We start from the raw sequence: 13834 nt of genomic DNA, 5'->3' as shown, positions 1-13834 counted from the left end.
ATCAGTAATAAAAAGGAAGGAGATGGGAGAGTTATACATTTGATTAGCTTTTGTGTGTTTCTTTTTGCCTGAAATGATTGCGTCGAGTTGTATATTCTGTTGGGAGCTACAATGGTTTAAAAAAAACATTTGAAGGCCTCATCAGCGAGAATATTATTTATTTAAACAAATGGTCGAAAATCACCTTCTGCTGCCGTGTGGTCGCTTTAGAAACTTAACTTCTGACTGTCCAAACTGATAACCATTGTACCTGATAATCAGTTTTTTTAATACCGAATTTCGTGGAAATCGAACAAGCTATAGTCCAAATGCCATTTCCAATTTCTTGGTTTTCCTCAAATCAACTCAATACTCTCGTAAGACTTGATAATTATATTAATGCATTGCTTTAACACAATCGAATAAGAGTTGGGAGTAATTATGCTTTTGGTGCAGTTTTAGTATTTACAAACGCACTTAGTTTTTAAATGTTTTGGTACTAAATGCGTTGCAATCAAAGCAAAGTTGGAAAACGTTATTATAACGCATCGAACTAAGCGCTTTTAACCATACATCACCAAGCATGTTTCGTGTCTATTCAATCTAAAACTATAACAGCTGTCAATTAAATCATTTTTGCAAAATTAACACTCACAGAGAGGATTTTTCATTTTTAATACCTTTCCATTCACCTACGAGATAAATTACACCAGTTTAAATAATATATTTACCACAGGAAATTTCGTCTCTGTTATTGATGCAGTCATAATTTCTGTCACATTGTAAGAGACCGCTGATGCAAACAGAATTTCCACAATCAAATTCATCATCAGAACAGGTCAAAGTTTCTACACAAAGAAAACAAAATTTCAAAAATTCAGTGTTTACACATTGCAATCAATGGCCACGCGGCAAATAAAAGGTTTCGATAACAAAACTATTACTTTAAATCACGGTTCTCGGTTTCTCATACCTGTGGATGGCACAGAAGACGCAACAAAGGAAAATCCTTCTCTTGTTTGATAGGACAAAGAAAACGAAAATGAAATCCAGATGGCACTTCCATTCGAAAGGAGAACCGGTAGTTGACGCCGTCGGTATCTCCACGACAGAAGGGTAGACTGACTGATAACATCTCCATTCCCGACCCTCCAGTTGTCATAGTAATCGGTGGTAAGATTGCCAAACGAAACGAGAATCTTCCTGTCTTCCTCCGTCCTGATGATCCAGTTGATAAATACTCCTCTTGGAAAGCTGCCTGGGTAACCTGGCGACCTGACTTCAACGGTTTCGTTGGCCCCGAGGGAGATGTTCACTTTTAATATAAATGTATACCCAAAGAAGAAAACAGTGTAGAGCTTGGTTGGTTTAATCTCTCCTTGTATTCAATAGATGCTAACAATACAGTTAAAACACTGCGCTAAAATCAGTTTCTAAACATGGTTCTTACATTGATGACATTAAAAATAAATTCATGTAGTGTTTAACAAATAAACATTGACATTAGAAATATGACGTACAAGTTTTATCAGCTCACGTTTATCAAAGTCAAAGTGATATTATGTTTAAAAAGTTAACACGGTGATAGTGAATTGGGAATGCACCTGTTATATTTGAACTTTACCTGTTTCACACCTCGCCCCTTGAAAGCCGGTGGGACATATGCAGCTGAGGCCATACCTTCCAATAGGGTTACATGTCCCGTTGTTTAGACATGGGCTGATCACACAACCTGATAACAGAAAAAAATCGCATAAAAAAGACCGGAAATATAGCTACGAAGGAAGTAGGGCTATAAAGTCAAGTTAAAATATTTTCGAAACCGATGATTCCATTTCACGATTACTGGAGCGCACTAACGTTCGTTTAGTTCCAAAGTTTTCTTTGACAATCATAGACAGGAATAGGTTTAGAGTTGGTAAATTTCATTAGGGCATCCCAACACATTAACCTTTTTAATTAAAACGATTGTTTTTAATGATTTGTATATTTACCGCATTCTTCCTCATCTCTACCATCGACACAGTCATCTTGATAGTTACACCGCAGGTTGTCATTGATACAATAAGCCCCGCAGTTCAATTCTCCCTCAGCACAGTTCGTTTCTAAATAATAAAACGAAATTAAAACCTTTGAAGCAAATCATAATTATAGAGAAACTGAATCCGTTATCAGAACGAAGTAAAAAGTTGATTTGATTGGAACGTTGTACCGGCACTATGAACTCTCCAGTCTCGTTTGACTCTTCTTCCCATCAGCCAATATCTTTTGTTACAGGCAAGGCACTGGTCAGAAACCACTTACGAAACCCAAAGGAGCTTGACCAAAATACATAATGCAACTTTAAATTGAACGGGGAGGACTCAAGTCAAAACAGCTTTTCAATCGTTTCAAAAACCATTCAATGCAATTCAACATGGCTAACTAATTGATTAAAAGGATGAACAAAGAAAATAAGGAGCAGTGGGATTTGACCACGCTACCCCCTGGACACCGTAATGGTGCTCCAACAACTATAAACTTTGCATTATTGTTTCTTTGTGGGGTTTACTGTCATGAAGATGATGGCGGTTAAGCATGGTTTCCATCTAGTCGTTTTTAATTCAAACGGAACGCAAGACATAAATACGCAGACACAAACGGAAAAGAGTGTGCATGACGCCATTCCACCCAAAAATTGAAACAAAATGGCTTACGAAACGCTGTGATTTTCGCAGAAAATGTGGTTTTAGATAGACTGTACCGCCTCATGGGGCCCAAACCCTGCCCCAGTTTCATGCATTTCGTTGATGGTCAGCTATTTAGTTGATCACCGGAGTGTAATATGTCCGCGTTTCAGTTTGCGTCTTGATTGCGTTGCTCTCTGCGTTTCTTAGGTCGATATGGAAACCACGCTTTACATATCTGTCGAGGTCGGGTGGTCTGTTCTTGACACGGGTTTCGTGTTCCCGTGCTCAAACGGCGGGAACACGACTCAAGAACACTGTTCTTGGAGCAGGATCAAACACCACCTCCTCGTCAGGATTTTACACGAACACACGGAAAAACTCGTGAGATTTGATTTTTGAACAGCCGCAAAAGTATCGATATGGCTTCACAAAGCCGAAGACAATAGAAAGTTTTGCAAAATTAACATTAATAATTTTCCATGAGAAAAATGAATGTTTAAATGGAAAATAAGTTACCCCAGTTATCCAACATTAACTCTCGAAGAATACACGAGGACGCTGCCATGTTACATGTTGCTTTCCACAAATAAATACTAGCGCTAATAACCGGTTGTACATTCCGGCTTTCGAGCGACCGACCTGCGAACAACAAATCAAGCTGTTCGTGAACAAACGAGAACAAGCCGCCTGAACTCAGCCACAAGTTGTCCACAACCCAGATTGTGAATTCTAGACATTAATGAGCTGAACCAGAGTGCATGAAATAACTTGTGGTAATACTGCGTTGATCAGTTACGATGAACATTTTCTTGTACTTTCGAGTTGGCGTAGGTAGACCCGGGTCCCGGTGAGCTGGTGTGCTTTCGATCACAATAGGGAAGTTGCCGTAAGCCTATCTACAGCAGGAAAGTTGGCAGCTTTGCTGTCCATTGGGGCTATCCGGTGGCAGAGAAGAGCAAAGTTGGGGCCAAAGTTTGCATACACTCGTGGGCGTCAATCGGTGGGGCTGGGGTGGCATGTCCCCCACTTTTCCAACTGTTGATCGATATTTCCACATTATAGGCTTAAACAACTCACTCGGTATTAGAATATATTGAGGCATGTGGTTTTGGTCACAATTTGCAGTCTTTCTTTTTGCGATCCACTTGCTGACACTCAGTACTTAGTAAGCAACACGGCAATTTGTGCTAGAGGTGATTTGCCAAGCCAAGTGATTCCAGCCAATCTCATGCCCTTTTTCGCATCGCGACCACGGAGACATGAATGTGGTACTGTATGACATGTGTGGCATTCCTCACAGAGAAGTATGGCTCACACTGTTTTCTTATAATTTGTCTTAAAATGGGTAACTGGGTTATTCCGCGGTATTTATGGCGTTACGGGGTCTGTCATATTCCTACTTACGCACATTTCTTAGAAAACCTAAATGTATCATGCAGTGGATATTAGAATTGATAGCCCCACGATTAGCAATAAATATGCGATAGTTACATGATATCAGATCCAGAAGAATTCTACTGCGCTAAAAGTTCAAAAATTAAGGATAAAGACTTCGGACTGAAATAATATTGCACTACTCCTTTTATCAATATGGCAATATATTTCCGACAGAAAACATTCGAAAGTACCTAAGACATTAAACTCTATTGCTACAGATAGAGCATAAATATTGGGACTTACCATTTGATGAGACGCTTCGAGCCGACAAGAGAAACCCACTCCTGGTGATACTATAATCTGATGTGAATCTCAGCCACATGACGTTTCCGTTGGACGAAAAACGAGATGGAAGACTGCTTCCACTCCAGCGGAAGAGACTTGTAGAGGAATTGGAAAAATCCTCTCCATCCCCACCTCTTAGATGGTCACAACAACTCTCCGTGTTGAAAGCAATGAAATCGATGAGAATCTGTCGATAGTCCACCGTTTCGACAATCCACACGAGGTCCAGATTGTTTGTGTAGTAGTTTGGATAGGACGGGGAATTTATTAGGACTGAGTCGTTCGCCCCAAGATTGACGAGAGTCACGTCTATTGTGAAATATAAGTTTAATGAGGTGATTAAATTTTTGCTACTCAAACTTACTTTCCCGGTGGGCTCGCGACGGTGAGAAAATGTCCAAACAAAACCGTAGGCAGCCCTAAATCGACTCCCGGGATTCACGAATTTTACCCAACGAAGCTCATGTGTGGAGTGCACAAGCAACCTTTACATCACCGTAAAATGAAGCTGCAAGGAATTTTTCAATGTATGGAAACGCTTTTGCACTTTTTCTTTAAAAACCATGTAACATGTCGGCTTTCTTTCTAGGATATAGTGGCGTAACCACGGGGGGCCTGGGGGCACGTGACCCCACAAATCCCTTGTGCCCCAGACCCCCCCCCACTGAAAAAAAGGATGAATGAATACTTAACAAGTCTAACAAAAACTTGCCATCAACAAACACACCACTGAAAGCTGGTGCCCCCCCATAAGATACCGGTGCCCCTTTATACCCCCCCAACCAGTGAATCCTAGCTACGCCACTGCTAGCATAACGTCGATATTTGAGCATTAAAAACAAAAAGGAAGTAAAATACCCTTTGAAATTTGAAATTTCGTGAAAGTCAAACAAACCGTTCTTGCCCCAGTATACATGACAGGTCAACCAACAATGCATACTTTTCCCACTGTGGTGCTCAACGAAAGCTGGCTGGCATGTGTGCAGCCTTCAAATAATGTAAGAACAAAACATACAATTTTGATTTGGTTCCATCTTAATTTTTTATGATTAGACGCAAGCATGTCAATAAGCATATCATGTTTAAAAAAAAAGTGTGGAACAGCGGGGTTCCGGGAGGAGGGGTTGAATCCGCCCTACCCGGCTATGAGATGGTCTAAAAAAAACCCGGCTCTTTGAGGGTTCAAAACTTGCCTCACCTATATCACACAGAGTGCCACCAAAGCCCTCATGACAGTGACAGTTGAAACCAGATCCTCCAACGGGGTGGCAAGTTCCATTGTTCAGGCAGGTGTTCAACACACATCCTAAATTAAAAGGAAATTGTAGCAAACGATGAATTGAAAAATGGAAAAATTTCATTGTCCACTGACAAAATATTCACGTGGAAATAAAACTTACCGCACTGAAATTCCTCATCTCGGCCGTCGGAGCAATCGATCTTTCGATCACACAACCAGCCACGATCAATGCAGACAGAGTGTCCACAGTCAAACTCCTCTTCCGTACAATTCAGAGATTCTAATGGAAATTTTTCCGAAAATTAAAATGTGTAATGAAGGAAACCTCATTACCGGCAAACCATGAACCTGGTAGTTTTGAAGATCTGTGCCCAGGTTGAATAAACAATTAAGAAACCAAAAGCTAATTAAACAAAATCAATATACTGTTGTAGGTTAAGGGCAAATATAACAATCTGGTGCCCTGCGCGTCATAAGCAGTATAGTCAGCGTCACTCGTATCTCACATTCTGTATATTTTTTAAATGAACAAAGTAGAGAAAAAAAGAACTAACATTTATCTTTCTAAAACGGGAAAAAGATCATTAAGTTCAAGACTTTTGATTTAGTGAATAACCACCTAATCTACATCACTGTATAAAATAACCATGACTGAAATGTTAATCATCTTCCTAAAAATGAAATAATTTCCAAGACACAAACACGCGATAGAACTACATGTAGGCCCTATTGATAATTTTCATACCATTTGAGGGAACGCTGGTGACAGTGATATTAAATCCTCTTCTTGTGTTAAAGGAATTAGACGTAAATCTCAGCCACATGGTGTTATTACTTGAGAGAAGACTAGGTGGGCGCCTCATCTCACTCCACGAGAAGAATTTCGTAGAACTATTGACAGCATAGACGCCATCTCCAGCCTGCAAAATGTCACCCTGCTCGGTGCTGAATGTTACAAACATTATGGAAATCTTGAAACCGTCCTCAGTGAAGATGTTCCAAATTACATTCAGGTTGTTGATGTAATTCATCGGGTAAAAAGGTGAGAGCAGATGGATTCTTTCATTTTCATCCAGAGAAACGGAGAGGCTTCCTGTAAGAATTTAATGAATGAACGCGTATATGAAATGTTTTCCAAAGAGCAGGACACATTGTTGTCCCAGGTTTTTTTTTAACCCAAAGCAAGACTTCATACTAAAGTTCTGGGTATGAAGACAGGCTGCTCAGAAGACCAACACTTACTGCGCTTTTGTAATCCACATGCGTGTAAGAGAAGGCAACATTTACTGAACGTTTGCTTAAATTTGGAGGTGATGTGGTGCAATGTACTAAATCGGGATTTACAAGCACAAGCATAACGGATTTTTCTTCATAACACTGCTCCACAACATGCTGTTTCCAATTTTCCTTTCTGTAGAAGAATACTTTTCTCGTGTTAACATTATCTCCAATATTTCATACCTCCAGGGTCACAAGATAATTCGTCACTTCCGTCGTCACAGTCAGGGAACGTATTGCACACGAGCTCAGGCGTTATACAAGTCCCAGAGCTACATCTGAAGTCATCCACACTGCATAGATTGGAATCTGAACAGAACAAAAGGTTCACCTTCTGAAGCATTTGTTAATAAACCTCTGCAAACACAATTGTTATAACCTTGCGTTCATTACTACAGCCAAAATAAAACTGTCCTAAAGGTCTGAAGTTTGACAAAAGTCCTCTTTTTTTCCAACAGGACAGGGAATTACCAGGATTAAGACCTGTCACAAATTGGTAAATTTTCGTGTTATTTCTGTTTTATATGATCTTACCTGAAGCGATTGTGTATCTGATGAAATCAATGTACTGTGAGACTCTTGTGAAAGCGGTGGGGGCAGTTTGTCCGCATCTAACACCAGTGCTGACAATGCCAACCATCTTCCACCGGCCGTCCGTGCCCTGACAGACCAGTGGACTTCCACTGTCACCCTGCACACAAAGGTACGAAAAAAACAATCTCACGTGATAAGGCTAACGATAACTAAAGCTAAATAATGTTTAAACTTAATATGAAATTCAAGAGCACGACTACAACACAAGCCGTTTGGGTCTTGGTAAAATTTTCATTGCAAAGCAGCTCAATCGTTCATTATGGTTGGCCAGCATAAACTCGCACGTTCCTGACAAATTCATTAAACAATTCAATAAAAGATAAGTCTTCGAGAAGCAATTTTACAATTTGGACAAGATAAAGACGTTTTGATAAATGAGTCAAATCGATAATCAGACGTCTCTCCTAAACGCGCACCACCGCTTCTTTTAAATTACAATTTAACCGGGGAAATCAATATTTGAAAGAACGTTAATTATTATGAATAAGCTCCAACATACATTACAGGTTTTGTTAGTTTCGTCTCCAATTCCAGCACATATCTGACTTGATGAGACAAATAGTCGTCCCTGAATTTCACTGTTAGCTTTACATTGCTCCCACCCCAGTAGAGGCACACGTGCTTCTTTCAAGACAGGAGAGACGATACCTGGAAACAAAAGGGTCAAGATTTGAGAATCAAGGTGGTCGAAGGTATAACTCACTTCATGTTACTTATTCAAAATTCAATTTGTACTCAAAATGAAGTGAAGGATTTATTTTAAGAGAAAATTTCAAAATAAAATACTAACGACTACAACGATTTTAGTGGTCTTTCAAATAATGTTCGGGTTATGAAGTATTTGAACTCAAATTAAGTGCAAATAGAGGAAATAACATGTAATACACAATTAAAACCAGTTATTTTGAAAACAAATATTGATATCCTTCGAAATACGGGATGGACGTTATAATACACAAAATGTACGTGAACTCTATACAACGTAACCAAGAACCACCCTTCCGTACCCCCATGAGTCTTGATTACCTCCGTACGAAGTTTGGCCCCAACCCATTGCATGGCATCAGTGTTGTAGTACTCGTACTCGGTACTCGTACTCGAGTACTACTCGAGTACCGTTTTCAGAGTAATCGTACTCGTAGTAAAAGCAAGTTACTTGGGAAACAAAATTTGATATATATCCTTGGAAAGCAGGTTCGACGTCATACAGAAAATGTACAACAAACTCCACAACGGAACCAAGAACTGCCTTTCAATTTCTCTGTGAGTCTTGTTACAAAAGGCATCAACATTTACCTCCGTACGAAGTTCGGCCCCAACCTATTGCATGGCACCTGTCGTAGACCTCAGTTTCATTGTCAGCAATTTGCAAGCAGATTGGTTGGACGGTGTCCGTATATCGTACGGGGGAGGCCAGTTTCAGGAGCGCGATGTCGTTGTGGTACCTCGGGGAGTTATGCAAAGGATGATTGAATACTTTGCTAACCCTATAGACGTGCTGGTAGTTAAATGGAATATCCAAAGTTGAACTGCCAAACACTACGTATTGCAGATGCCTAGAAAGAAAAGGAAGTCAGGTTATTGTTGTATCTGTAACCATGGATAAGATGTAAAGTTCTCAGTTATTTTTAAAAACTTTTGAAACAATTTTTTTCACTGGTTTGTGGAACAAGGTATTTTATACCTTGATCTTGAGAGGACAGTAACTCTTTCTCAACATATAGTTCCCGACCACCACCGTTATGAAGTTGAGTTAGGCCTGCTGTTTAATGTGATCTTTCGAACTCCCAAGAGAATCTGTTTTCATTTATTCTTTGCGGGAACGATGATGGCTTAATTTCCCCTTTGTATCGGTGTCTGGGGAATGCTACAGGAACGTTTTTTGAGTTTTTCCAGTTTCACATCAGTAAACGCCTCAGAAAAAAAACATTCACGTTTATGCTGGAATGACACTTACATACAAATCAACAATTGCGCAACGATAATTAAAATTTCATGGGTATCGACCGATAAGAGTTTTCCCTTTTCTAAACTTACGTGCAGTGTGCTGCTGTGACTGCCCAATATCTACTGATTAGTGATACTCCACATCCATGCGATCCACTAGCGTGTCGATATGAACCAATCCAAGGCCAGTTGGCAATGTGCGTCTGAGCTCCACCAACGATACGGCTGAAAGGATTAAGAGAAGGCGAGGCCGCTGGTCGACGCCCACAGTCTCCTGCTTGTAGCACATCTGGATACATAGTTTAAAAGGTACTAATTACTTGGTAAAATTCAACAGTGGTTAAAGATATTTGGCAATTATTTCACCAGCTATAGATCGCGATGCATGAGTGCGCTCTTCTAAATACGTAGGCCTATAACACACAACCGCATAATTTCGGTTCTCATCGTGACCTACACCCAAAAATCATTGCACTCTCATATTGTTGTTCTCGACGAAGTGGGAGTGTTCTTAATTTGTGAAGTCAAAAGGTTTCTAGTCCAAAAATTCAAGATGGGCCGACAAATGGAAGCCAGCCCGTTTGCACCCTAATGACACTTGTTTCTCTCTTCTCAATTTGCAGACAATGGAACAATAACAACAAACTCACTGCCTTTATTTCAACAAGATTTTCCCAGATAACAGAGCAAAAACTACAAATAACGTACATTGTTGCCGACCCACCTGCTCTGTGGTAAAAACAACCGTCCGATGTTGACAGCAAACCACGGTCTGGATAGACTTCACACGACAAACTTGTGGTGTTAGAATCCGTGTCCACACCGACACATTTTAAAGCTCTGGAACACAATGTTGAGCAGACTCTTCGGTCAGAACCAAACTGAGGACATTCTGGGAAGAACGACATACACAGAGCAAGTCTCTCGCTATCGGTGCAGTTGGCTGTAAGTTGAGGCAGATGTTGAGCAATGAAGTCATTCGCTTGTCGATGGGATGACACGAAGTCGTTCGGGAAGTAGGTGGTATTGTAAGTCAGAATAGCTGAGCACACTTCACTCTGAATTTCGATGCAGTAAGCTTAATGGATATCAAGAAAGAATGATAAAAAAGATCAAACACGTTACGTTGACAAAACGAGCACTTAAACTTCTTTTGTCGATATATCCAATACTTTGCACTGAATTACTGATTTCGAAATTGCGATGTGCGTTTTTATTTTCCAAATAAATTTTTTTTTGCTGGAGGATCAGAGGTGGTAAACTTACCAGTATTACAGGTAACTCCTTCATCTGAATAATCCAGACATTCTGGTATGCCATTGCATTCTGCATTGGCTGAACTCACGCAGATGCTATCACGACATCGGTACTCGTTTGCACTACAATCTACAAAACAAGAGAGTTAATGTATAAAGTGTATTGGGCAATTACATCTTTTACTTTGAGGCTGTAATGTTTCCATTGTGAGATGCAATTGTGTGCATTTTAAAATAGCGAGGAAATTATCTTAGTAATTGTGTACAGTGTGCGTTCGATTTGTTCCCACGAACTGCGCAGGTTAACGTAACCTCATCCCCACCGTTTCTGGGGTTTGACAAAACCACCCCCAGGTCCAGGTTACCCTGTCTTTATTCATTTCCTGCAAAGGAAACATGGTATCTTACGTCACTCATTTTAAAGAATAAAATGTACTGAATTCTCTTTCAGCAATGAGATGTTTTTGTTTTTAAAATGCCACGTTTCCTACATAGAATAGTGCTCAATGATCACTTACTTTTTTACTAATAAAGCAGATAAAACAGATCAAAACTTCGTGTCTTTGTAATGTTTCTCCCGTCTGACATTGAACAATATGAAAGGAGTTACTAAATTGCCAACAATTTGATTCAAAAAGATGTCCGACGTATGTCAGATCACGTGCATTTTTGCCCACTAGTTCGAAAGCTGTAAAGGGACAGAACGTCTTACCACAATCCTTTTCGTCATCGCCGTTAGGACACTGAATGATTCCATCACATCTGTCAGATTCTTCAAAAGTGTACGAATAAGCCTCACACTCAAAGATGACTGGATGAAATTAACAAATTGGAAACTCTTTACTTCTTGCATTTTAATTAAAATTTTGAGATTTTTAAAAACCTAATTTTCAGAATTGACCGACTGCTTTCATTAATAATCGTGGCACACACTCAAGAAGTGACATATGTGACAGTAAGAAAAAAGTATTTGATCTACATCATCAATGTGCACTTCGTGTTTAACAGAAACATGACCATATCATTCAGGATTTGGATCAGAAAATGCGAATCAAGAAGTATTAAGTCATGTCAATCAAAATGTTTAGTTTAGATCATTAAAGTTTATTTTGGTAATATTTTCACCTTTTATTTGTTCGACTTTGGTAACGTACATGGAAAACAAAGTTTAAACTATTGGAAATCTGTACTCTCTCCTTTCATGGGCGAATTTATTAAATATAGTTATTTACCTTCTTCACAGAATCTTCCTGAAAAGCCTTGGGAACAACTGCATCTAAAATAGCCGTAGTATGTTGGTATACAGGTTCCGTTGTTCTGGCAGGAGATGAAATCACAGCCTACAGAAGCCGTAAACAGTAAAATATATCCTTTAAGCTTCGGTTGAGGCTGACCTTTTCGCTGTTTTAGATGGGCTGTATAAATAACCTCGATTGTTACAGTACAATATCGCAATTCCTTCTGGAGAGCCATGGTTCCGAGGTGTGCCTCACAAGTCTGGTGGTTTGAAACTAGCTTGTTGGCTTTTTTAGATTGTCTCCAAAAAGGCACTTTGTGACCACAGAGCTTTTTCACCTACTTGACAGGATTGCGCTAATGGAAACAATACCACCACGTATGGACCGCCTTGACCGCGGTGATCGCATATATTCCTACGGGCAGCTTCAACCACGTGCAAGGCACGTGCGAACGCTAGATGTTGGACTAGTTTATCCTGAATAAGTATAGATGATCATCAGAACACTATGCCCCTATTATCATCACAAAACATAATAGGTCCAGTACGATTGTGACATCACTGGGGAAAAGGTCTATAGCCTCTGTCAGCCCATCAGTTTAAACAAGGAAGGAGATAGAAGAGCGATTAGTTTATTAAGTATTGCTGTATATTTTGTTCGGAGCTACAATGATTTTTAAAAATATAAAGGCCTATCAGGGAGAATACTATTTAAACAAATGGTCAAAAATTCACCTTTTGCTGCCGTTTGGTCGCTTTAGCACATTTACCTCTGACTGTCCTAACTGATAACCACTGTGATTGATATTCAGTTTGTAACATCGAATTTCCAGGATATCAAAACGAGCAAGACAAAAAGTGCATTCTCACTATTTCCCTAAATCAACTTAGTCTCTCACAAAATTAATTATTAGATTTAGTGCTAATTTCTTAATTAAAAATCGACTCCCGTTTTTGCCTACCTCTAGTGTTCATACTGAACAATCTAGTTTGGTCACCTTTGGGGATTCCCCTTAGACAGAAAACAAAATATTGGAGTCGGCCTCTGGCCAAGTCCTATGGGAATGTGTATAAACAACTCCACCACGTGCCCCATGGGAAAATTTACACAGCTGAAGCCAAGGCCTACCAGGGCTGGTCGGGGTCTGTCAAATATCACGTCTGTCACGTCAGCGGGCGGGTCTCTTTGATGTTGGTACACTATAGGATGCATAAGTCTGGGCTTTTTTCCCTAGTGGGACTTGGACATTTGAATGGGGCTTGGGGGATGACCGGTACCATAATGTCTCTTCCAGTCTTTTTGTGTCAACCCCCCCCCCCCCACAACGAAAAGAAAGTACATTGAACATCTTTTAAACTTCTTATCTGCAGCGATTTACAGCTACAAACGCAGAGCGCACCGAATTATCCATTTTAATCCCTTTAGAACAGAAGCTGGGCCCCCCTGGAAAAAATAACACCATCGCCGGACCGGCTTAGGCTGTAGAAGCCATTTGACCTTTCACGTGACAAAACCGTGCGTTTCGCGAGGTAAAACGTTTGGCTAATAAAGGCGTTGCAATCAAAGCAAAGTTTAAAAACATCATTACAATGCATAAAAATAAATGCTTTCGAAAATATATCACTAAGCATGTTTCGTGTTTATCCAATTGAAAATACAACAATTAATTGAATCATTTTTTACATAACTTAAACATACAGACATAATTTTGTGTTGACATTTCCTTTCCATTTTACCTCCTACAAAAATTATTCTAGTTTTTAAATATATTTACCGCAGGAAATTTCGTCTGTGTTATTAATGCAGTCATAACTCCTGTCACATCGTAAGAGCTCACTGATGCAAACAGAATTCCCACAATCAAATTTATCATCAGAACAGGTCAGTGTTTCTGAAAGAAAGAAGAAATTC

General features: G+C 39.7%; 1 protein-coding gene across 1 annotated transcript in view; it reads right to left on the bottom strand.

Moving 5' to 3' along the window:
* LOC110975312 (uncharacterized) overlaps positions 1–13834 on the bottom strand; it is a 94837-nt gene that overhangs the window by 58476 nt on the left and 22527 nt on the right. Inside the window, exons 13-30 of the mRNA XM_087130063.1 lie at positions 13698–13814; positions 11918–12025; positions 11398–11496; positions 10696–10815; positions 10154–10507; positions 9520–9718; positions 8779–9038; positions 7982–8130; positions 7423–7579; positions 7072–7197; positions 6356–6703; positions 5771–5890; positions 5569–5676; positions 4329–4679; positions 1974–2084; positions 1604–1711; positions 953–1294; positions 711–827 (exon numbers count right to left, since the gene is read on the bottom strand). Of these exons, the coding sequence (XP_086986189.1) occupies positions 711–827; positions 953–1294; positions 1604–1711; positions 1974–2084; positions 4329–4679; positions 5569–5676; positions 5771–5890; positions 6356–6703; positions 7072–7197; positions 7423–7579; positions 7982–8130; positions 8779–9038; positions 9520–9718; positions 10154–10507; positions 10696–10815; positions 11398–11496; positions 11918–12025; positions 13698–13814 (3294 nt within the window). The remainder of the gene's footprint in view (positions 1–710; positions 828–952; positions 1295–1603; positions 1712–1973; positions 2085–4328; positions 4680–5568; positions 5677–5770; positions 5891–6355; positions 6704–7071; positions 7198–7422; positions 7580–7981; positions 8131–8778; positions 9039–9519; positions 9719–10153; positions 10508–10695; positions 10816–11397; positions 11497–11917; positions 12026–13697; positions 13815–13834) is intronic.

The sequence above is a fragment of the Acanthaster planci genome, linkage group LG02 (assembly GCF_054643075.1).
Source record: "Acanthaster planci isolate LZ-2023a linkage group LG02, COTS_SCS, whole genome shotgun sequence".
In the NCBI taxonomy this organism is placed as follows: Eukaryota; Metazoa; Echinodermata; class Asteroidea; order Valvatida; family Acanthasteridae; genus Acanthaster; species Acanthaster planci.
Note: the sequence above shows the minus strand (reverse complement) of the source record. Positions and strands in the feature narration are given on the sequence as shown.